At 43.9% G+C, this 23,801-nt stretch overlaps 1 protein-coding gene across 2 annotated transcripts in view; it reads right to left on the reverse strand.

Annotated features, from left to right (window-relative positions):
* Positions 1-9,402, reverse strand: part of DGKH (diacylglycerol kinase eta) — a 158,679-nt gene extending 149,277 nt beyond the window's left edge. For both annotated transcript variants that reach the window (XM_038150763.1, XM_038150753.1), the window contains exons 1-2: positions 9,208-9,402; positions 2,705-2,890 (exon numbers count right to left, since the gene is read on the reverse strand). In XM_038150763.1, the coding sequence (XP_038006691.1) occupies positions 2,705-2,890; positions 9,208-9,264 (243 nt within the window). In that variant the 5' untranslated portion in view covers positions 9,265-9,402. The remainder of the gene's footprint in view (positions 1-2,704; positions 2,891-9,207) is intronic.
* Between the last annotated feature and the right edge of the window lie 14,399 nt (positions 9,403-23,801).

Genomic DNA, 23,801 nt, shown 5'->3' on the forward strand with positions numbered 1-23,801 from the left:
TACATCTGCCAATACAGTACTCTTGCTTTTCATCTTCTCATTCTGTTATTCACTCTCTGCCCTCAGCTAAACAATTAACTGGTTTTATTTAGGAAGAAAAGAGCAAAGAGTAAAAACTGCCTCTGAGAACTGCAGATGTTAAAAGTTTTTAGGTTTCTGTTTGTGCTAGTGAAAGGGGTTTGCTCTTGTACATATATTTCCTAAATCTTGTTATACACACATGAAAAAAATCCACTCCTGAGTGATTCTGTCTGCAAAGTATCACCATATGGTAGCTTTCACAAATGATCAACTGTACCAAAACATCTAAAAATAACATCTTCCTTAAGTAAAACAAAAACAATTACCAGCGGAGACTTTTGGGTATAGCTCTGAGCTAAGGAATCAATACCATGTCGCTGAAATGCTTCAAGTAAGTAAATAAGCAACCTCTGGAGAAAAATAGCACAGTCCTAAATGGCCCACAAACATCAATGATAAATGTAATATACATGCTTCGGGTTCTTTCAAAAGTCTATTCTTAGATGTAAGACAAACCAAATCCATTTAATTAAAACCTTAGCTTACAAACACATCCACCAAGTAAGTGAAGCTTAACAAATCTAATTTGAATGAAAGGGACTAGCTGGGTAAAAGAGCAGCTCCCTGATGTTCCTTGCTCTAGTGGTTTCATGTAACCACTGATCACCAACTACTACAACAGCAAACATACAACACCCTTAAACTAAATGGGAGTTGTCTGTCTAAATATAGCTACTTTTAAATAATGCATTGTGAGTTATAAAATAAAGTGCTACTGAATTATTTAACAGGGGTCTCATCTTTAACAATGATATATCACTTTTAATTAAATTGAAAGGAAGATGTTTATATTTGGAGTTGCATATTATTGTAAATTGCAACCAGTAAAGCAACATTTTAACTCCAATTATGTCAGCAGTCAGTTTTTCCTATATATATCTGATTCACAGAAATAGAACTGGGACTCAAGCTAAGATAAGCAAAAGCAAGACTTGCAGAGCGGTCTTAGATCTTCAGGCGATCCCAGCTCAGCATTCATTCAGAACCTTCAGATACAGAATATCCCACCCATCTCTAACAGTTGGCAAGAATTGGCTGGGATCTCAATCTCGGCAACCTGTCCCGATAACATTCAAAACAGGCATGTTTTCCTTATGCAAGTATCAATCTCTCTGAGAGCAAACACTCAAATGCATTTAATACCACTACAGCTAATAAAGGCATCGTGCTCTGTAACTTTTGAAACATTCTGAAGACACAAAAGGGTGGTAAGCTGAAAGTTTGTGTAGAACTACATTTCCAACACAATGCAGCAGTTGTATATTATTTACTATAGTAACCTGTAAGCCAGGCCTAACATCTGTAAATGCAAAATTAACATTTAGCAGCAAAATGGAATGACACATCTTGTTTAGGAAGTTTCAGGAAAAGACTGCTTTCCACCTCACCTAACGGAGTAACATTACTGTTTAACAATCACTGTTTAAAAGTGGCTGCCTTTTGCACGTAGTGCATGGAGCAAAAGCCCAAGGGAAGAACGGCACCAACCGGACAGGACTTCACTAACTGCTAACTTTAATGGGTGCTCTGTAGAGGAAACAACACCACATGACCTATTGTGTAGGAATCAAACCCTAAGTGTGATCAGTTCAGGCCTGCGTGGAGTCACTTTGCCCCTCAAAACAGACATTTCCAAGAAAAACCCTGTTCTTCATGTCATTGCATCAATAAGCTCTCTCCAAGGGGGTTTTGCGCAGACCCCATCACTGACTGTGAGCCACGCTTCGTAGAAAGTCATGGGATCCTTCTACACAGCAAGTAAGTCTGTTTCATTATGTTTATGCTTTCAAATGCCTGCTTGTTGATTTTACAAGGGGGGAAAAATTAAATAGATACACCATCCATGAAAAAAGTTGATTCCACTAGGACAACTTCGGCAGCCCGAGACAGCCAAAAAAGCTGCATTAACCTAAAATTTTGACAGCTGCTTTACGCATCCAGTGCCACGAGCGAGGATGTATAGAAGTTTACTTCTCTTTCCGCGAGGTGCCTTTCAAAGTGGAAGCCGCCTTTCCCTCCTTGGCGGCACTCCCGAAGAGGAGCCCGACGTGCCACCGCGGGCTCGGTGCCTGCCGCTCTGGCGGGGCGCACGGCAGCGGTCCCCGGCACCGGAGGAGAACTAAAAAGGGTGGGCGGCGGGTATGGAAAGGGGTGAGGAAGGGCTCGCTGAGCCAGCCCACCCGCGCCGCAGGGTGGCAGGGCGGGATCCCCGCGGCAGCGGTGCCCGCCGCCGAGGAAGAGGAGCCGGAGGGAAGGAGGGAGGGAGGGAGGGAGGCAGCCCGCCGCTTCCCCCACACCCAGGACGCCCGGCAGGGCAGGGCGGCTGCCGGGGCAGGCAGCTTCCCCTCCGGCCAAGCGGAGCGCCGCAGCCCCGGGGGGCTCTTCCTGCCAGCCGGGGACAGATGTGGACGCAACAGCTGGACGGGGAGGAGGGGAGAGGAAAGGAAGGAAGAGGCACGGCTGTCTCACAACCCCCCCGCCCCCCCCACCCCCCGCCGCCGCTCCCGGGGATGCGGGCGGGATGCAGCGGCCGTCCCCAGCTCCGGGTTAGCCCCGCTTTGGGATGGCGATGGAGAAACCGGCCGTGAAGGCGGCGGGGCTGGCCGGCTCCTGCCCCCCTTACCTTGCTGCGGATCTGGCCCGAGGTGGACACTTTCCGGATGAGTTTCTGGGGGCCCTCGTGCTCCCCTTCGCTGTCCGACGACTCGTCCGCCGGCCCCGCCGCCGCCGCCGGGGCTTGGGGCTGGGGCTGCAGCGGGATCCCGGCGCCGCTCATCCCCGACTCGGCCCCGGCCATCTTCCCGGACTCCTACCGAGAGAAAGCACACGAGCCCGGCTCAGCCAGGGCAGCCGCTGCCGCTCCCCTCCCCGGGGAGGAGGAGGAGGAGGAGGCGGCGCGGGAGGGTGGGGAAAGAGGCGGCGCGGAGGGGCGGGACGGGGGCGGTGGCGGCCGGCGCTCTGCCGGAGCGCCGCGGAGCGGGGCCGCCCGCCCGCCCGGCCGCCATCTTCCGCCGCCCCCTCCCACGGGCCGGGGCCGCGGGCCGCGCCGCCCGCCTCCGCCCGCTCCTGGCCACCGGGGCACGGCCACCCGCCGGCGGGCGGAGCCGGGCGCACGGGCCCGGCCCCCTGCGCCCCTGCCGACCGGGAGCGGCCCGGGGCGGCCGCCGGCTCCAGGGGGCGCCGGTACCGGTGCCGGCCGGGCCGCCCCCGGCATGAGGTGCCCGCCCCGCAGGTGAGCGCCGGGGCGAGTCCGGCCGGCGAAACAAGCGGAGGGGAGCTGGGAGCGGGGAGGGCGCCCGGCGCCCCCGCACCTGCCAGGGTTTCCTCGAGTGTACCGGCGCGGCACCGGAGCGAGCGCCGCCCGCCCCCGGCCGGCACCCCCCGAGCGCGCTGTGCCAGCCGGTGACACTCGGAGGGCGGCGATGCCGGGCTCCGAGCGCAGGGACGGCGAAAGCGGGCGGGTGCCGCGCGGCACCTTGCCCTGTCCCGGCCGGGGCTGTGCCGCTCTCCCTGGGGAGCGCAGGATGTTTCTTCGGGACTTGGACGGACGGCATCTGATGCGATGGGCTCCATATCTGTAGGCTATTCCTCCAGCCAGTCAACCCCGCGGTAACTATCCGTCAGCGCCAAAGCCTTGGACGGTTTTAGTAAATGCATCTATTGCTTTCCAGTGATTTTCTGGTAATAGCTTAATTTTCTTGTTATTCTCTTCCTTTTTATCTTTGTGAAAGAGCAGCCCTTACTTCTGAGGAAAGAAAGGGTCAGTTTTCCTTTTTCATCTCAGATCTGGCAGCTCGCACAATCTCGAAATGTCACCACATGTTCTGAATTGTGGGACTTTGAAATTATTGTGGCTTGTATGTAGTCAGTGTTCAAAATAAGTGTTTAAATCACAGCAATACTAAATAAAACACACAAACCCTAGCTGCATGGACCGGATTAGGCATAAGAAAGCAATCAATGCTTGTGGCTTCTATATTCCCACAATTCTATTTATATTTCCAGAAAGGGCACTAACATCTCTTAACATGCTAATATAATGCCACAGTACCTAAATACAAAGCATTTAATGAGGAAAAGTGAACAACTGTACAACCTATCCTACACTGCAGACACCTTGCCACAGTCTGAATTTCAAATAGTCCTGAGTTTTCATAGTTTAGCCCATTTCTTCTATTGGGGTTTTTATTTCTAGTAGTGTAGGGGGAAGCAATATTTCCATGAAGCCTTGGAGTTCTTGTGGCTTAGTTCTGTGTTACTGCAGCAGATACTTCAAATACAATTCTACTACCCACCTCCACATAGGACCAATTGTGGAGGTTATATTTTTTAAAATATTAAAAATAACATTTAAAAATTCAAAGTATCTATTTTAAAGATTCAAAAGTTCTATTTTAAAGACATTTTGATCAAATTACCTACATGCTCTATCAAAATATTAATACGGCCTAGATCCTATCATTAATATCTCAAAATGATTGTGAAACTAAGGACTAATTATGTCTTATCTCACTCGTCACCTGAGAGGGAGTTCTCCATATTTCAAAACATGGGATCAAACTTGAGCAGGTATGCTCAATGCAAGTATGCATTGCTCTCAGTAGGTAAATTTAGGGCACAGCTAGGAAGAAAGATTGTAAAAGCAGTGGTTTTGGACACTGTGTCTTTCCACCCTCCTTTCTTCCTCTTCCCCATCTGAATTTCAGGAATAGCAAATTATGCCAGAACATGTCTCATTGTAATTCCTTGATTCTTTTGAAGGTAAATGTCACTTGATTATTGCAAGGAGACAACAAGATATAGTTTCCTAACATATTGCACATAATAGTAACTGTGATTTGAGAAACACTTGGTGCTAACGGAGCACAACCAAGACTGGCTACATTTAATTCAACTGAATTAAACAGTGCTGGATGAACAATAGTGGTTACTGTTAGAATAAATACAATTCTTCAACTTCTGTTCATTTTTAGAGCTTAACTATGAGCACTAATAGCTGCACACTTTCTGCACCACGCAGAGGGCACCATGCATCTTCACCTGGGCTACCTCAGTGTGCTCTTCCTCACTCCTGACTATCCAAACACAGAAGTGTGGTTACCAGAAAGAAAGCATTAGCCTTTCACTTCCAAGCAAGTCTCTTTCTTCGTGTCTTGGTAAACTTCAGAGTGCTATGAAAAAAAAAGTACTAGGAATGTTCTCTCAGGTTACTTAATGTGAAGGTTTTAGTAGCAATAACCTAAGTCTGCAAATGATGGGAAATGTCCCACGAGAAACACTTCAACAAGAATATGGGAACATGGTTTCTGTGAAGTACATAGTGGATTCTGTGAAATTACAGGCTCTGAAGTCTGCAGTTGTGTAATGTGTACAGAGTTCTCCAAAATGGAGAAACCAAGTGTTAAGCATTGTTGAAAATACACAAGTTACTCACTCACGTTAGCATAGAAAGTTGTTTCTACAAATATATACATTGCCCAGGCACAAAGACAGTTTTAAAGATATCACTATTTCCACTTGTTCTTCTTTTCAAAGGTATTAATAGATAATCAGGGTCCAGTTCCAGCCTCTACCCAGATAAAGCTGCCTAAGGTGGCAATGAAGTTCGCCTCAAAAAGAACTTACAACTTGACTTCATCCCTTCTATCCCTTCACAGCTGGATTTCTCCCAGGTGATCAATGTCAGACTCAATATGTGAAATATTGGATAGCACCTTTCAGCCCAGTGACCACAGCTACAAATACTCTGGCACAAGAGGTACCACTAGACTTCTGCAAGTTGGGCTCTTGAAGAATGTGGGACTCTATGCAGCCCTTAAAAACACGTACACTATTTGCACATGCTCTGTCTTTCACTTAACACTTTCACACTTCTTAGTAATGACCTTAAATTTCCTAACTGAAGCAAGGGAGTGAAAATCATAAAGGTTGGCATTTAAAGGAAGATACTCAAACAACAAAAAACAGCTCTGCTGACATCATTTGTGCTACGGCAATTAATATCAGCTGATAAACTGCCCTTTATGCAATACACACATATTTACACTGTGATATTGTGCACATTTAATATACATATGTACACTGTGAGAACATTTTAATTCAACCACATTAAGTCCCAATAGGACACGTGTCGTTAAAATGCATATGCAATATAGAAAAAAATCTAAATACACATGCACTCTAGCTGCACTGGAGATTATTATACAGATTACTGCACTGTTTGATTTCAGCCCTAAAACTCATTCCCTTTGTAAAAAGCATTTTCACATATTTTCCTAAGTCACTTGGGCATCTATAAACTAAAGGGTAATGTTTTTCCATCCTTCACCTCAGAAAGTTCTTCTGAGGGAATTTGAGTCAATAGTGTGTCAGGTTAACAATGCATTATTCACCATGTTTAAAAGATTTTATCAAATCTTTCCTAATTTTTGTGGTTAGTGAGCTATGGTTTTTAACTGGGCTCCTCACTCTGAACAAGTTTATTTCAGATCTGCCTGTCTGAACTCCCTCTGCAGATTGAATTAGTGATACTATTCTTTCTGGACTTCCTTACTTAGCAAAGAGGAAGCCAAAATATAACAACATGTATCCATACCACTGTTAAAGAAAGTAACTGCATCACTTGTGGCTGGTTTGGGATTAGCCAAGGGAATCCTGTAACCTGTAGGTTACAATATTAGGGAAACTACTAAACTGTGTTGTATGCTTCGAAGTGAAAAGGTCCAAACCAGGGCAGCTAATAAAAGTAAACAGATGCTTTGTGAATGTGTTAGGACTTATGTATGCATTTCAAAAGTAAGGTAAAGCCAAGACTCAGGTCTCATATAAAATATGAAAATTGTGTCTAGAGCTTTGTAAGTCATGTGTTATACACGTTTTTACTACAAAGCCACCAAACCTCCCTTGCAAGAATGCAGGGTGAAGCTTACAATTTAAGTCACTTTTACTTAGCTCCATCACGGGGTCTTACACAACTGAATTCAGGAGGAGCTTTTCCATTAAAAAGTGTGGTGTGAGTTAAGGAAAGGACTTTATAGAAATTTGAAGTAGTATACAGACAAGTCCAACCCTGATTGGCAAAGGACTTGTCACTTCATTTAATGTCCATAACTTATTTCTAAGAATAGCAATAGGGATGAGCATTTCTCAATAATCTGACAATTTGCATAGGTTATTAGGTTATTAACTTTCACAGATTCAAAACCTGAAAAAAATTAGTTTTCCCTATCTTACTGCTCTTTGTTTCATGTTTTAAGAGCAGGGGAGAGAGTATACTATGTTTTCCCTTTCATCATTCAGGTCTCCACCTAAATCTCCCTTTGCCCCCATCATGATAAAAAGCCTGCTTATGAGCAGATGGAAAGAACAATGTGGCTCTTGCCACAAAGACCATGTATTTTACCAGCAGGTTACCAGGTAAAGGATTGAGTGGATTAGCTGAAATTGGACTCTTGTAAAGGAAATCGGTGCAGTGGTTAACCTTAAAACTGCATTCATGGATGTACTCTTTAACAAATGCAGCAATGAAATGATAAACATGACCCAAATCCTGGCCCTTACTGGGGGAGGGGGAAATGGAGAGAAAAAAAAGATGTGCTCCTTGTTTATCTAAGCCGTGCGCACAGAAGGAAACGGGCTTGGATGCTTCAGCCAGGACTCCGCATTTCCAAGCGGAGAGGGGCTGCAATCCATCTGCCTCCTGAGTTTCAGCTGAGTTTTGGATGACGGCAGCAATTTAAATGTCACTGTTTAATAGGATAACGCATTCACAGGAATTGACTTCGCTGCCTTCCTCCCACGATGTCTTCATCTCTCCAGGCAAAAATCTCGGGTTTCCCTTGCCTGATCCCTTCAATGTCAGCTCCATGTTACCGGAACACACATACAGCTGTTTTCCCTATCACAGCTGCATCTCCAGCAACAGTTTCGGGGCTTGAGGACTGCAGAGGGCAGCGAAGGGGGATGTTCAACTTAACAACAAATATTAGGACAGTAAAAATATATTTGTGAGGGCTGCAAATCCTAACAAGGAAGGGAGCGAACTTAGTTCGTTGTGGGTATCTCCAGGGCTCCACTGCTGCTTTCCTGAGGGTGCGCACACCAAGCCACGTAAAGAATGGGTCTCCCCTGTTTGCTCTTTAAAACTGTGTTTACAAGTAAAACCTGGACCAACAAAATGAGTTAGCAAAATATGGTACAGCAGTCTAAAGGGGAGCTTGGCAGTGGCACGGGTCCGTGCTTCATGTTGCCTCGCCAAGTTCAGGGCCAGAGGCAGCCTAGCCTTGACCTCTTAGATAGCCTGAAATCTCCCAAGCAGCTACCCAAAGCCTATTTTTAGCTCTCACTGCCTGATGTGTGTGTTTGCACAATGGAGAAAAGCCCAGGAGCGGGACTAGACTGCCCTGAAAAGGGAAATCTGATTTTATCGCCTGCTGAGGATGCCGGTGACATGATTTCCTTTGGTTGGAAGGAGGGTCTTCCAGTTGCTTAAACAAACCGCAAAGGCACCTCGCCGCAGCTTTCCTCCTGGCCAGTCTGAGCGCTCCCCTTCCCTCGCGGCGGCCCAAAGGCACGCGCTTTCCCCACACGCCGGGGTGACGGCAGGGTGCCCCCAACCCCGTCCTGCTCTGCCACTGCGATGGGAGCAATTCCCAGCCTAGCTCCAGAAGAAGAAGGGGGGGAAAGTGTGCGTCTCTTTCTGAAAGCTGCCTCCCAACGCTGCTTGGACACGTTGCTTTTGCTGTGCTAGGAGAAGGAGTTTAACGGTGTCAACATCCAACCCACCCCTCTCGGCAAAGTTGAAGGCAAGGCTCTCGGTGCTAATCCCAGGCTTTCCACCCGGGCAGTGAAACTCAGAGAGGGCAATGAACTCCCCGTCTCCCAGAGGGACGAGCTCGTCAGCAAATGGCCAGACACGGCGGGGGCGAAAGGCTCCCACCCTCCCGCTCCCCGCGGGGAGGGAACGAGCTCCGGCGGCAGGGCTCTGGCGTGGAGCGGGGTCGGAAGAAGGGAAGGGGGGGCTGGAGGGCACAGATAAGGATGATAGCCCGACCCCCCGGCTGAACAATACAGGCAGGAAAAAGGGTAGGAAACGCCTGTGCAACGGCAAGGCACGCATGTACCTACCAGCTCCTCCCAGGCGGGGCTGCGCGCGCTATAGGAAGGGTACCCATGCTCCTCCATCACCCTACAGCAGATCCCCGACCTCCGCGGGGAGAGCGCCGACGGGCAGCGAAGCTGGGTCCGCCGGGCTGCGCCTCCCTCCCGCCGCCGCCGCGGCTCCGGCTGGCAGCGCTTCCCCGCCGCCGCTCGTCCTCCCCCCACCCCGGCCCCGCTCCTCCCTTTTCTCCCCCGGCTATGTCCAGGCCCCCTCCTCCCTCCCCGCCCGGCTCCTTTCCCTCCCACGGCCACCGGGCTCAGCCCCGGCTCCCGGGGGAGCCGGCCTGCAGCTGCCGCGCCGCTCACATCACCGCCGCTCCCGCCCCCCGCACGCCGCCCGCCGCGCTGTCCCGGCCGCCCCGCACGCCCGGGCCCCTCCCGCCCGGCAAGCCCGGCGGATCACGGGCAAATCGCCTTGGACTAAGCCGGTTTACGGCCTCTCCTGCTGTCGGCGTCGCGGCGGGGCCGGCGGGCGAGGATGCGCCGCGGCGAGGGGAGAAACCCCCTCGGTGCGCCGGAGCCGCTCCTGCCCCGCGGGGACACGCCACGTCCCCGGCCCCCAGGCCGGCCCGGCTGGCCTCGGTGCGGGCCCGGGGCGCGGAGTCTGCGGTCCCGACGGGCCCGGCTGGTGCTGCGCGGCGCCCCGCAGGGAGCATCGCTGCTCCCGCATCGCCCTGCCCCGAGCCGAGCCACGAGGGGCCAGGTTCAAGGCCCTGGTGCTGGGACAGCCCTCTGGCCCCACTCCTCCGCAAAGGCTCCGAGAGCGCAGTGCTGGGCTTTTGACACCCTTTGGATGTCAAATTCGGTGTGAAACGGCACCTCGTTCCTCCTCAGCGGCGCCGGGGGTCCCACGGGCACGTTAAGACAAACTCCCGGGAGCTGGGACGCGGCACGGCCACGGTGGAACAGACAGCACGGATGTGTAGGACGTGTCTGACACAGTGGGGTGCTAATTTCCAGGGCCACCGCGCCAACCTGATGGAGCAGCAGGATTTCTCTGCCCTCCATTACACCTTTTATTAATACATAATGTGTATATTTCAATGTTCTCCATTTATTAGATACCAGCATCCCCTTGAACACCAGCCCGAGCGTTGCAACCCTTCAAGTGGATGTAGTATCTCCTTTGAACTCAACACTTTAACTCATCTTTTCCTCCCTGTTGTTGTGGAATAGTGGGATGTGTGAAAAAGCAGAACTGCAGAAGAGAGAAAAAAATGAAGCTTAGTCACCATCCAAAATAATAGTGCTCTTCACTCTACTTTCAGCCTGCCCTTTTGAATTTGCAGCTACCAACTTTGGTTACAACAAGTTATCTTCAGATCATCTACTTGGTAAGAGCAAACATTGACAAGAAATTGTATTTCACAAGAAAAAAATAAAGGAATTTGTAATAAGGTTTTTTATGTATTCACATTTTCTTTGTGTTTTAAAGCTTTTTCATACCAAAAAAAAAAGCACACTGACATCCGAGTTTTAGCTTTTGCAAAATCCATCTATTTACAAAGATGTAGGAGTACTATTGGTGCAAAAAGAAGAATCTACTCATCTACTTATCTACTTATTTAACTAAAATACTCCCATGAAGTTGAGATGGTGCCACTGAGCCAGGCCCAAAGAATTGCTACAGCAGCTCACCTCATTTGAGGAACCGAAACTGCTGCACTTCTTCCAGATGCAGAAAAAGGAACTATTTTTGTTGATAATAAGTTTATCAGCAGTGAGTTGATGAACTGCCTTGATGGTAAGAGTGTAACCTCAAAAGGAAGAAAACAAGATGACTTAGAGCATTTTGGTTTTTGGAAGGCAGCTTTCTGAAGCTAATGGTGAGCAACAGTTGCCCAAGGATGTCTGGTCTCCTTCCCTTTGTTCCCTGAGTGTGATAGACTGCTGAGGAATGTCGTGTTATAAAGGGCTTTATACTAAGAAGGAGTGTCAGAGTAACATTAGTCAGCTCCCCTCCTTTCCTCATGATGCACCAGAGGATCTCTCATGGTGGTTGTTTATACCTCTCCACATCTGGCCTCTTTAGCCTTGGTCATGCTGGAGCTTTGTGGCCAAAGTCACCTGCCATGAAATACATATCATATGTAGTTTCTCACATTCCCTTGCTTGCTGAACCACAAAAATTGAGTCTCTTAAAACTCTGAGACTTTTGAAGTTACTTTTTTAGTTCACACCCCTTTTGCCCTTAAATTCAGATTCTCACTGTGCCTCCAGCCACCTTTTCTGTTTCTTCTGTCCTGAATCTTATACCTGTGACTAGATATGCAATTGTGCTCACCTCATTTCATTCCCTGGAGTTCAAACCTTGGTTTCCATAAGTGGAAAGCTAGTATAGGCCCCAGAAGATTATAACAACCTACTTAGGTTGGAGGTGTATTTCAAGGTCTTGTTGAATACGGGCAGGCATCAGTTGCTGCACAGATCCTGCTGGGTCTAAGTGCAACCTATGCAATGCAATTCAGCTCAGCCCTGTTCTTTTGGGCTCCTGAATGCCAAATCTGATTTTTCAGTTCTTTCTGTCAGGGTGACAGATTGCTGTCTTTGCTAAGGAGCCCTGCCCTGTGTGATTTCCCTCTGCTCACTGAGTCGAAGAGCACAGTTCCTGATGAGACTGAGATCTCTCTGCTGCTTGGCTGAACTGGTTGAAAATCACAGGACAAGGATTTTGCTGGAAAATGTAATTCTGTCAAAGCCAACAAAGAATTTAAAGACAGATGTCAGAAACACAGGATCATTGGGGTATTTTTGTTTGGGGGTACACTGCTGCATTTACAGAGGACGAAGGGAACTGAAGTCAGGCCCAAGGCAAGGATGTGACAACTGATCCTTATGGGGAAAAAAACACCTAAGATATGTTTGTGAGGGGTAGAGGAGCTGCCTGCTAGAACAGGGAGTGAGCAACTGTTTCCTTTCCTTCTCCTTGGACTGGGAGAAGAACCCTTGGAGGCAGTTGGAGCAGGAGTAGTGGTTCTCCCATCAGGTCTACCAAACTGCATCAAAACATCTCCAGCATAGCCTGGGGGTCAATTTCATTTCATTCTGATTTTTTTATTTTGTTCCAAGTCATGTTGTTTATTTTGATTATTTTGGGGTTTTTTTAAATATTTTCCATTTTTTTCAACTCAGTCTAGACATTAGGGGTTTAATTTCTTGGTAGTAGTCTAGTCTATCTGCGGTGTTCAAAGTTGCCTCCTCTCCCTCTGTCTTTTTTGTTCCCTGCCCTCAATGACTCAGTGAAAACTTGAACAACAAATCAAATGTTTCATTATTGACTTTTTTTAACATGAAGTGAATTGAAAATAGCCTGCATTTTCTAAGCAAAATATTTTGGATATATTGGACACACTTAAATATATGAACTTTGATTCCAGTGCTGTGATTGGACATTCACAAGAAGGTCCCTACCACTTCAAGAATTTCTTTTCTCTGGGGATGGAAAAAGGAGCTTTCAAATTTTTTTTCCTAAGCTGAGGTAGAAAGACACTAAAAGAATGAGCTTCTTATTTTCTTTTTTTATTTTTCCACCAGCTTCTTATTTTCTTTTTTTATTTTTCCAGCATTACGTTTAGCATACATGATATATCAAATATACACTAATTCTCATCAATTTATGCTAACATGAAACTTTCATCTTTACTTGGCATATAGTATCAAACCTAATTGGAGTAAATTCTTCAAGGAAATGTTGTTCTTCATTCTCTTCACTGTAAACATGTCAGTTGGCCTTTTTTTAAAAATAATTTTGCATAACAATTGAAGGTATGATTTCATCAACATGGTAGTTGGGTAGTTCCTGCCAGCCAGACCGGTGATAACAACCTGCACTGGGTCATTAAAATGAAAAATGTAATAAAAGCAGAGCAAAATGTACATACCTCTCTGGTAATCCTTCAGATAGAACTGAAGTTACAAAATGGGTCATTTACAAAATAAAGGTATATTTTTTTCAGTAACATCCTGATAGTTTCCTTGAAATCCACTACTTCCTGTTTGTAAGAGCATCTACATTGAACAAATTCTACACTTCTCCCAGTGTACAGGGCCTACTGCCTGGAACTCACATTGGCACCTGAGAAATGTTTTCAGCCTACAATTTTCTTTCATGGACTTCCTCCAACATGTGCATTCTTCTTCATTATTATTATTCCTCTCATTAATCTAACAATTGCTTCAGCACCTGTAAGCAACAGGATGGTTTTAAACAATTCCATTGATTTTTGGGTTTTACAAGTGGGAAATTATTTATGTAGCTGGAAGAATTACTTTCTAAATTAAGTGCTTCAGGAAGAAAGAAGCCACTGAGAAAAAAAGCCTTGGGAAAAAGTGTTTTACTGGAGCAGCAGCAGAGCTGTGGAAGGGCAATCCACCATCCACTTCATTTTCCTCCCAGCACTTTATTTCCCCTTCTAAATTTCCCACCCCCCACCAGTGTCAGCACCTCCTGCTTGTTCCGCTGGCATGGAGAACCACCTCAACACCTCTTTCTGAGTGCAAACATCAGGGACTAACATTGTTGAATGGCATTTTTCTTATAGACTTTATTCTGAGACATCTGGCGGGGAGGACAGAGGGTGTTTTAGTCATCCCACCCCTCTGACTGCTCTGACTTTCTGCTGAAGTCACAGATACCCTGAAAGTCAGAAGGAAAATTACAGGAAAGCACAGATGGCTATAGGTAGTGCTTGCTCAAACCACTGCTAACCTTCACTAACCACCTCTGCCAGTGCTCCTAGCTGAGGCCACATACTAATTAATTAATTTAAGGTTATTTGGTGAACCAATAGCTTCGTTTCATAAAAACACCTTTGGAAAGAGTGGTTCACTCTAATCTCTTCAACCCCTGATGACCAGGACTTCAGATCCTTCCTAGAGGATGTAGTTAGTAAATGACCTAAACCTGCTGCCTACAATTTGTATCTCATTCCCCATAAATATGTGGAAATCGGTCCATGGGTCTTCACTAATAACTTTTGGTGGGTTTAGAGGTTCTACACTTCTACCCTCAACCAACCTAATTTCATTCTCATCATTGATCTCTCAGCTCACACTTCAGAGATGTTGCTTGTGGCTTGCTTGAAATGCAGCGCCCATTGGACACCATGCTCCAGCTGAGGCCTCACCTTAAATAACATCAGCCTGGGTTTGCCCAGGTGTGATGGACATACTCCTTGATTGATCATCCTGACCACTGATGAGGGTATTCAGATATCCTTCCTGTTTGTGTGTAAAGCAGGACTTCCTCCTGGTGGCATCTTTTCAGATCTGTTGCACCAGGGAATATTTCAGGTGAAACAGGGTTTCCTAGGAAAATATCACATCAGTTTCAATCGCTTCAGTGAGTCTATCCCATCCACAGGCCTGATTTGTTTGACATTATTTGTCCTTGAAAAGCCTGTATTAGTTACACCCCTCCCTGTTATCTTGTAAGTAATTAGAAACATTTTATTTTTATTTTGTAGGGAATATAAGTTTACGTGATGGATCAGTAATTCCCAAGTTCCTTCTGTTGATCCTTTTTTAAGGTTTCACTTCCTAATACAAGACCTGAAATAATTAAACACAGGACGTGTTCTAGTCTTGTTTTTACATATGAGCCAAACACCTCTGATGGAGCTTTGCATTTGTGGTTGCCCACTTTGGGATGCCTGGCACAAACTTTTGTATCCGTTGCTTTGAACTCATTCAGACCTTGCAGATACAACTTTCTGACAAACATTTATTCTAAAAGAGAAAAAGAAATTACTAGTAAAGCAAGAAGGTTACTGATGTGATACTTTAAAATCACAGAAAAATTAATAAATATACTACTTCTGAAATGCTCAGAACTAAAGTGGAGGTTTTAGTTAAACAATCTCTAAAAAAACTAATGAAAAACAGTAATGGGAGAAAAGAGCTTTGCTCCTAACACTGAAAAAGGAGAAAACAGGTGGCAAAATTATTTGTTTGGAAAAAAGAAAGAATTTATCTCACCCAATAGCCTGGCACTTAGATGGAGCCATTTATTTTATTGTGTTCTAATAAGCACAACATTGCTTTCCAATTACAGCAAATCAGTATGTAACATTCCTACCTTGGTAATTTTTCCTCTCTAAGTCTATCAAGGTACATATTCAAATAAAAATTAAAATAGATCTTTTTTTTTTCTCCAACTCCCCTGCTTAATAGAAGAAAGAGACAGAATTTTCCCAGAGGAGTTTTATTGCTTGCACAAATGAAAGGAAGAGGCAACTGGATGTGTGAATGTGGTGGGTGAGTATGAATGCATTCTTGGGGCCAATCTGAATAAGTTATACGATGGACTCACATCCATGATCCTGGTCTTCTTTGGAGATGGGCTAGGGGATACTGAGACCAATACTGTTGTCCTAGCAGAAAAGAAAAAAAAAACTAGAAAACTAGTTTCCCCAAGAGTTGGTGGATGTAGTGCTGAAAACCAGAGTATTTCTGAGGCCAAACCAGTGAGGTATATGTTTACTTTCAAGGATGCAGTTTGTCCCATTTATTTCACTTCTAGCCCATGCTGAAAGAACACAGTTTCAGTGAGGAACCTTGCAAATTGACAGATTTCAGAGGAGAAATATCTGCTCTATAAATAAGGTATGAAAGGAAGGAAGGAAGATGACTATGAGAACAGTAGAGAATGATGTGCCTGTTTACTTTTCTAAAATGATACATTTTTTCTGACAGTAACAAATAAAATATGTTAGTAACTCCACAAAGACCAATATTAAGTAAAACAGATGCTTTTAGCAATTGAGTCAAGTATAACAAGATTAAAGTAATTCTTGCTATAAATCCTGTAATTTAAATTCAATTATCTCAGGGACAAATCGCTCCACAAAGTTTTTCATAGATTCTATTAACTTAATGTGGATTTGAAATTCTGGCATTGCTCTAATAGTCTTCCCACATTACTTTCAAGGGATCCCATCAGATTGTTTGTATAGCTATTTTTGCTTTCTAATAAAGAGAGGGTGTAACATGACTTACCAGAAAAGAAAATTTTTTTTGTTACTTTAACCTTATTTATAAGTTATATTTCTAATTTAAAGAAGTAGACTTAATCCACAAAATAGCCATAGGGAATGGGAGAACTCCAAATTAACATTGGTTAGATATAACCAAGCCTAGTTTAGATAAATGAAAAACTAAACAAAAAGGACATTTCTGTATGTTTTAGATTAGAAAAGCTGAAATGTGCAGGGGTAAAGATTGATGTTAATGGGTCCTGAACATGGACATCATTGTGTCATTTACCACAGACTTTGCATGTGAATAATATTTGGTTTTAGGGAAAAATATTTTATTTTCTTAGTGAAGATTTGCACAGTTAAATTTTTTATATTCTTAGTACTACAGTGAGGTGTAATGAACAAGTATGTGCTACTATTAGGGACTTGCAGCTTTAAGGAGTTTATTAATAGAATTTACCAATCTCCATTACTGCCAAATAAAAGCATATTCAGCTATGTAAACTTCCACCCTCTCCTTGATATTTTAGGACCAACCATATTCCCTAGAACCTAGTTGGTCCTAAAATCTTACTTCACAGTGTGGTGAAATAAGACTAGTGAGATTTTTCCAACAGTCGTGGAAATCTCTCGTCACTGGATGGAAGAATTGTGACTGCTGGTGGGTTCTGCCAGCCCAGTCCACAGAGGGTGTGGGATGCTGGGAAAGGCAGGTTTGTCCATCCTGCTGGGATGCTGTGCAGCTTGGGAGACAGATCTGTTTGTTCTTGTCACTGTGAACAGATCCACCAGGCTGTGAAATACCTGAGGAGCTAAATATTCCCTTGTGAGGAATGGTGGAGTGAGGCAAAGGGGACTAGCAGATACATTTTGACCAGGTGAACAGCAAAAGGGTAAATTAAGGACAAAGTTTGAAGATGCTTTGTGCTTTAAGTTTTTCTGTACTACTACAATGTCAGAACAGTGATACGATTTACAAGCAACTTTTTTCCTATGTGAGGTTTGTGAAACTTAGAGGAGGTTTCATGTTTGCGACCTGGTGGGTGAAACTGTGCCAGGTGGGAATGTTTGTGGTTTGGATGGAAAAGTACCAATCTGATGAACCTAGAAGAGACTGAGCAGCTCCTGGTCAGCCAGATTTATTAGGCAACAGTTTCTAAGATGAAAGCATCTGAATCCCATGGAAACAAGCAGAGAAGGAATTAGAGACAGGCAGGCTTTAAATGATAACATTTGTAGATGTCATAAAGACCAAAGGGACGATAAACAATGAAAATGGCAAATCATTGAAACAAATTATTTGGATTGGCTGGTGAGGTGAACATAAGCAAATGTATTTCTAAACAGAAAAATGCAAAACTTTGTACTGAAATAAAAATTTTGTAGAAAATACATATCTTTATCTGTGGAAGAGTCACCCGCGTTTCAGCAGTTTGTAGAGAACTGTTGCCCATGGGATGGACTCACGTTGGAGAAGTCTGTGGAGAACTGTCTCCTGTGGGGGGGCCTCACACTGGAGCAGGGGAAGGACTTCTCTCCCTGAGCAGTGGCAGGAACAACATGTGATAAACTGACCCTAATCCCCACTCCCTGTTTCTTTGAGCCATTGCGAGAAGAGATAGAGATGGAAAGGAGGGAGGAATGGGGGTAAGGTGTTTTTAAGGTTTATTTTACTTTTTACTGTCTTGCTCTGATTTTGCTAGTAATAAATTCAATTAATATTCTCAATTCAAGTCTGTTTTGCCCATGATGATATTTGGTGAGCAATCTCTCCCTATCCCTATATCAAACCATGAACCCTTCATTATATTTTCTCTCCCTTGCCAAACTGCAGAGGAGAGCAAGAGTAGTATTGGTGAGTATCTGGCATCCAGCCAGGGTCAGCCCACCACAGCAAGTAAAATGTCCTGTAGCATATATGGTGTATAATCTTTTCTGACCAGATAATCAGCAGGGAATCTTTTGAGTTTATAATCACAGAAATACTATATATTTTCTCTAGGTTAGGGAAAAAAATCTATTTTATTAGAGCAAATAAAGGCATACAAATATGCTTATCCTGTCACAAAAGCAATATATTTTGTCATTAAAGGAGGTCTAAGTCACAATAAATACCAGAGTACTAAGAAGGCTATAGCTGATGCATGTTTTCTGCATCTTCCATCTTATTCTCCCGATGATCTCCTAGATAGCAATGATTGAAGCTGTCTTTTTATTAGACATGACAGCTTCCACTGATGAGGGTGTTTGTAATTCTCAGTGAAGAGCAGATGTTAAGATGAAATGTCTTCAGTTCTCTAACTGCAGAGTTGTGGTTTTTGGTAGGCTACTCAGACAGTGGTTCTGTGATCATTAAATACCAGCTCTACACACTTGTACATCATTTAGCAGTACAAATTTGATAAAAATCAGGCAAGAGCATATGATTACATTTCAATTGGTTTAGCTAGAGCACACAGCACAGTGTTTACATTCACTTTACAATTTTATGTTTATTTTATGCTGGCTTCAGGAAGACAGCATAAGGTTAAAGTTGCCTATACAGAGAATTACTTGCTCCACATTAAATCTACATTAATCTGCTAGGACAAAATTCTCTCTTCAATTTATTGTTAACAAATCAGTGGAATAACTCTGCACCCACATAATGCATTCTTATGATTACAGTGGCTTTGAGATTTGACACTAAGTTACCAAAAAATAATTCACTGTGTTGTTAAACCCCACAGCTTGAGAGCCAAGTTGGACTGAGAGTATAAATAGAGATACCAAAGAGCAATCTCATTGTGCCTTCTCTCCAATAACAAATGCCAAGCCCTGGGATACCTTTGAATTTGACAGTGATTTCTGAGAAGAAAAAAAAAGGAAAGGAAATTCTTCAGCCATAACAGGAACACTTTCAAGAAAAGAGCTGGAGGTAAGAATGGTTTACTTTGAACTTGTTCTTTCAAAGTCAAGTTGTGTGTCTTTAGATGTAGAGCATTATTTAGAAGAGGTTAAATTCCCTCCAGTTTGACCTACATTGAGTTCTGTGGTTTGGGAGGGTGCTGTGTGAGCTGGGCACACCAATTAATTTGAAGGATGGTAATAGTCTTAGTAAATGAATGATGTAAAAGAATGAATAACTTCTTTGTCAACTGGCTGAAAATTTTTGGAAACCATAAAGGTGAGTTGGTTGGACGTTGGGTCACAATGTTCATACTATTATTAAAAGCCAGAAGAAGCTACAGTGACAAAGACCTGCTTTGAAATTAGCTTGGGAGGGAGTGTTCCATAACACCCAGGCAATACAAACGCCAGTGTGGTCCGTGCAGGAATGGATTTTGGTGGACTGCTTTTTAAGGAAGAATGCCTTGGTCAGTCTGGGATTACAGTATCAGAATTTATGATGTAGGAAACATAAGAAACAAGGACTTTAAAAATTCTGGACAGATAATGAGCACAATCTTTGTAATATAATTCTGGAATGAGACCTCTTATCATCATGGAGGCAGATGAACATATCTCTGTGATAGCCAGGTCAGGTTCTATGTCATTTCTCTACATTTTGAAAATTAATTTAAAAAACCTGTTTCAGGGCATGGAATAGCCCTGAAAGGGGAGCTTCATGCCTGATCTGCTGAACTTCACACATCTTTTATTATGTGAATCGACAAATGTTGATGTCTTTATGAAGAGTCATTAACCTCAAAGTAGATAGAACAGTAAAAGGCCAACTCCTCAAAGCACAAAATTCAGTGCTACTGGATAATCTTTGAAGACCCTTGAAAGCACCACCTAACAAAAATATGCAGGAAATGTGATGGTCTTTTTCTTCTTTTACTTGGAGATTAAAGAGTTCCATTCTCTTGTAGTTTTGAATGCCGAGTCTCTCATACACTCATACAGTACATAGGATAAATCTTGCCTGGTTTTTTTTTGGCTTATTTTCATCCTACATTGAGAAAATACATAGCTAAAAATACTTCGGGATGCTTTCCAGGGAATACCACCCATGTGTCCCTCAAGAGACTCTTCTTTAATGTTCCTTAACCCACATGGTATTCAACATTTCCTGTGACAGACTGTGCCTCCACAAATAAGCTGCACAAGTTCCTAGTATGAGCTGTGCACTGCATATGGTGGAATAATTGCCTTAAAAGAATGTTGAGGCTACAAAACGAAGCAGTCATAGAGGTAGGCAATGCCAAAATTAAGGTAGTCTGTGCAAACTCAATATGGTCCTGTTGTGCAAAAGCCTAGTCTGAGCCAGTGCCTCATCACATGTTTTTATCTCCTGATTCATTCCAGCTACAGGTACATCCAGATATTCAGTAGATGAGAAACCACTTGCTATTTCTTGGTACTCATAATTTTCATCACTCTTTTTAGTGGCTTATTACCTTATACTTGCCATCCAAAAACGGAAGAAAAGTCAGTCAGCATGAACATGGCTCACTTGACAAACAAAATTGGCTCTGGTCTTCTCTGCATACTTTCCCTCACTGGTGTGGCAAAGCTGTGTTCAGATCACCTACACTTTAAGGAATTCCCCTGCTGTGTTTTTAAAGACCTCACTTCAAACAAGGCCCTGGTATCCCTAACAGGGGAAAGCATTATGCAACCCGAGCTACAGATGCTCCAGCTGTCCTTCTGCCTCACATAGTATGCCCTTCACAACTGCCATAGGAAGGAAAACTTGCTCCTTACATCAGCAATATCTGTTCTAGACCTGTATGCCTTAAACTACCAGGTAGAGTTCTTTTCTTGGGCGAAGCACAAAATCCTGCTTCTCAATGCACCAGAGCTCTTCAGTAAATATCTCTCCTTCTTGGCTTCAGACAGCCAAATCCTATAGCATGAGTCCCAGAGAGAAGCAGACTTTTATCTAAATACCAGGTCTGTGTTTTTTCTAAGAGCCAGCAACTATCAGTACTAGGCTGCAGAAAAACATCCCAACACCCAAACCCTTTGAACAGGGCATAAAAGACTTTCTGTTTGAGAAATCAATGGAAAAACAGATGCCTGAATGGGTGCAAAGTGGTGCTGCTGCTATTAACGATGCAATGATTAATGATTCCAAGTATTTGGGATACAGTTAACCCTTTTCATAGACTCATCTAGGCATATAAATAGAACTTGTATGATTTGGCTCCTTACTAAGCCACACAAATAGCCTGTTTTGCATTGGGTTACAACAGATTCAGGGACAAACGAGGCACTGACATTCAGAACTTTGCAGAACCTCCCTTAGTGTTAATATAGGCAAAACATCCCTCCCCCTCCCCCTCTCCCAAACCTGCTAGGCTAATGGCAAAAAAAAAAAGTAGTGCCATAGCTTCAAGAAGCCTCAGAAACTCTGCTCTGGTTGTTGCAATCTTTCTGTTTGGCCTCTGAAGGAGTGAAGCAGCCCTTTCACACGTCTTCTGTGGGAGTGTGAAGAAGACGAGCCCTACCAGCCTATTTTAAGTCTTGTGGCTTCGAGAGAGAAGAGACTTTCTGGAGCTGGGAAGGAGAGCTGCAGGCTTTGCCCTGAGCTGGTGTTTTCTACCTAATTATATTGAATGGGTCTTCTTACAGCAGAAGCTGTAAGATGGTTTCCCTCCCCACGACTATTTTCATAAGCTGGTTGTTTACTATGAGATCAAACATGTTGCTTATTTGTGTCATACTATCTCAGCTACGACTCCTTTGAAGTGAAGCGGTTTTCACAGGTTATCCGCAGTAGTCCATAGCCTCCACTTTCTTCAGGAGCCTGAGTAATCTGCAGTTACAGGGATAAGACACCTGATAATTCTCCCTCCAAGAAGACAGGGTAAAAGCATGCAGAGCCTGCCTAGTGCTGATAGCAATTTTACACGTTGAATCGTTGAAGCTGAGGAAGCTGCAGCTGCCAAAAAAATGGGAACATTTTTAAATTAAGACACCACACAGACCCAGGAAAATTCTCACTTAGCAAATGAAATGAGGACAAACAGCAAAAGAGAGGTACTTCATCACTGATTTTAGCAGCTAACTTTCCCTCAAGGGTGCATCAGGCTTATTTTTTATTTTCTAATCTACTCTCCTGCTGGGTGTAGAAGGGGGAGAGGTGCAAGACCTCAATCATCCACTCAAATCTGGTTCATGCCATAGGTGTGCATGGGAAGATCAGTCCCATCGCTCTGACCCTTGTTTTGCCATAAAAAGGCAAGATTTCAGCACTCTTCCCCTTCTGTACTCAGGCAGAGTGGCATCTCCTTTCACACTTCCCCCTGCTTCCATGTAGCTGGTGCTTTTGAATTCTCCAGAGCACAGTGTATGACTGAGCTGCTGAGAGTTGTCACAGGGGACTGGAACTACAGTGTAAAAGTGGCCGAGGCACGCAGTTATTCAGCTATATTTATCCGGGTGGGAAGGGAAGTGGAAGTAATGAGGAGAGGTATGTTGGCGGAACTGAGCAGCAGGAAGGACACGACTTTTCAAAGGAGGGAAAATGCAAATGAGAGTCTACTGAAGGCTAGTTAAAGGGAAGGGAAGACAGGACTGAACAGAGAAGGAGTGTGTGTGTCCAGCAGAGAGAGTGCTGTGGTGCTGCGCTCTGTGCTTCTGCATAGCTTTCCCATCAACAAAGAACTGAAAAGAGTATATAGGTTTCTTTTTCACATACAGCTTTCCAATTCACTCAACCATACCATTCCTTTCCACCTCAAGTAAGCAAGAGAGTACAAGAAGACCAAAATAAAGAGAAAATAAGAAAGACACACTCTTTCACACTCTTAGGACCATCAGACTATCATTTCTGCAGCTCCATAGAAGGCAATGGAGCTGAAATTACTTCTTCATGCATGGATTACAGTACTGCATAGTGATTTTTCGGCATCCATAAAAGGCACTGTAAATAGTTTGTGCTCAGTCCTAAGAGTGAGGTGCTCTGTTTGCTTATTTCTATTAGATCATGGTTATTCTGAAAACTCAAGGAAATATCTGATTGAAAATTTTAGTAAAAATGAGGGAACTATTTTGAAAAAAAAAAAAGTAGAAAAGATTTGCAGAGTGATAAAATGAAGGTTTAAGAGTACCTCCACTTGAAGAAAACTGGAAAAATAGTTAAGAAATACACAGTAGAATTGTGCAAGCCCAGGCAGTACAGGAAGAACAAAAAAAGTTATTATACTCATTTTTATTTGTTCAAGACAGGAGAAAATCAGAGAGACATGCAAGGCAGAAGAGGCATCATGCCAGACAACTTTCTGATAGACAATGGGCAATCCAAACTTGCTATCTTGTGTTCTTTCTTAGCTTATGTCTGACATCCATCTGCTAGGTTTTGCTGTACATCACACCTACGAGGTCTCAGTTCTTAGATTTTCTTCCTGAAGGAATAAAAAAAGTCCAGTGGGGTGGAGGACAAATGGAAGTCAGTAATCTTTAATATGGAACAGACTTCATATTCAGGGTGCTTTGTAAAAAATAATAAAAACAAAACAAACAAAAAAAAGCAAAAAATCGGATTAGCAGGATAGAAACATAAACATTGAACACAATAATAACAGATTTAAATTAAACACAAGCGCGTAAGGAGGCTAAACCTTTCAGTCACAATCTGTTGCGTTAGTGTAGATA

The sequence above is a fragment of the Motacilla alba genome, chromosome 1, assembly GCF_015832195.1.
Source record: "Motacilla alba alba isolate MOTALB_02 chromosome 1, Motacilla_alba_V1.0_pri, whole genome shotgun sequence".
NCBI lineage: Eukaryota > Metazoa > Chordata > Aves > Passeriformes > Motacillidae > Motacilla > Motacilla alba.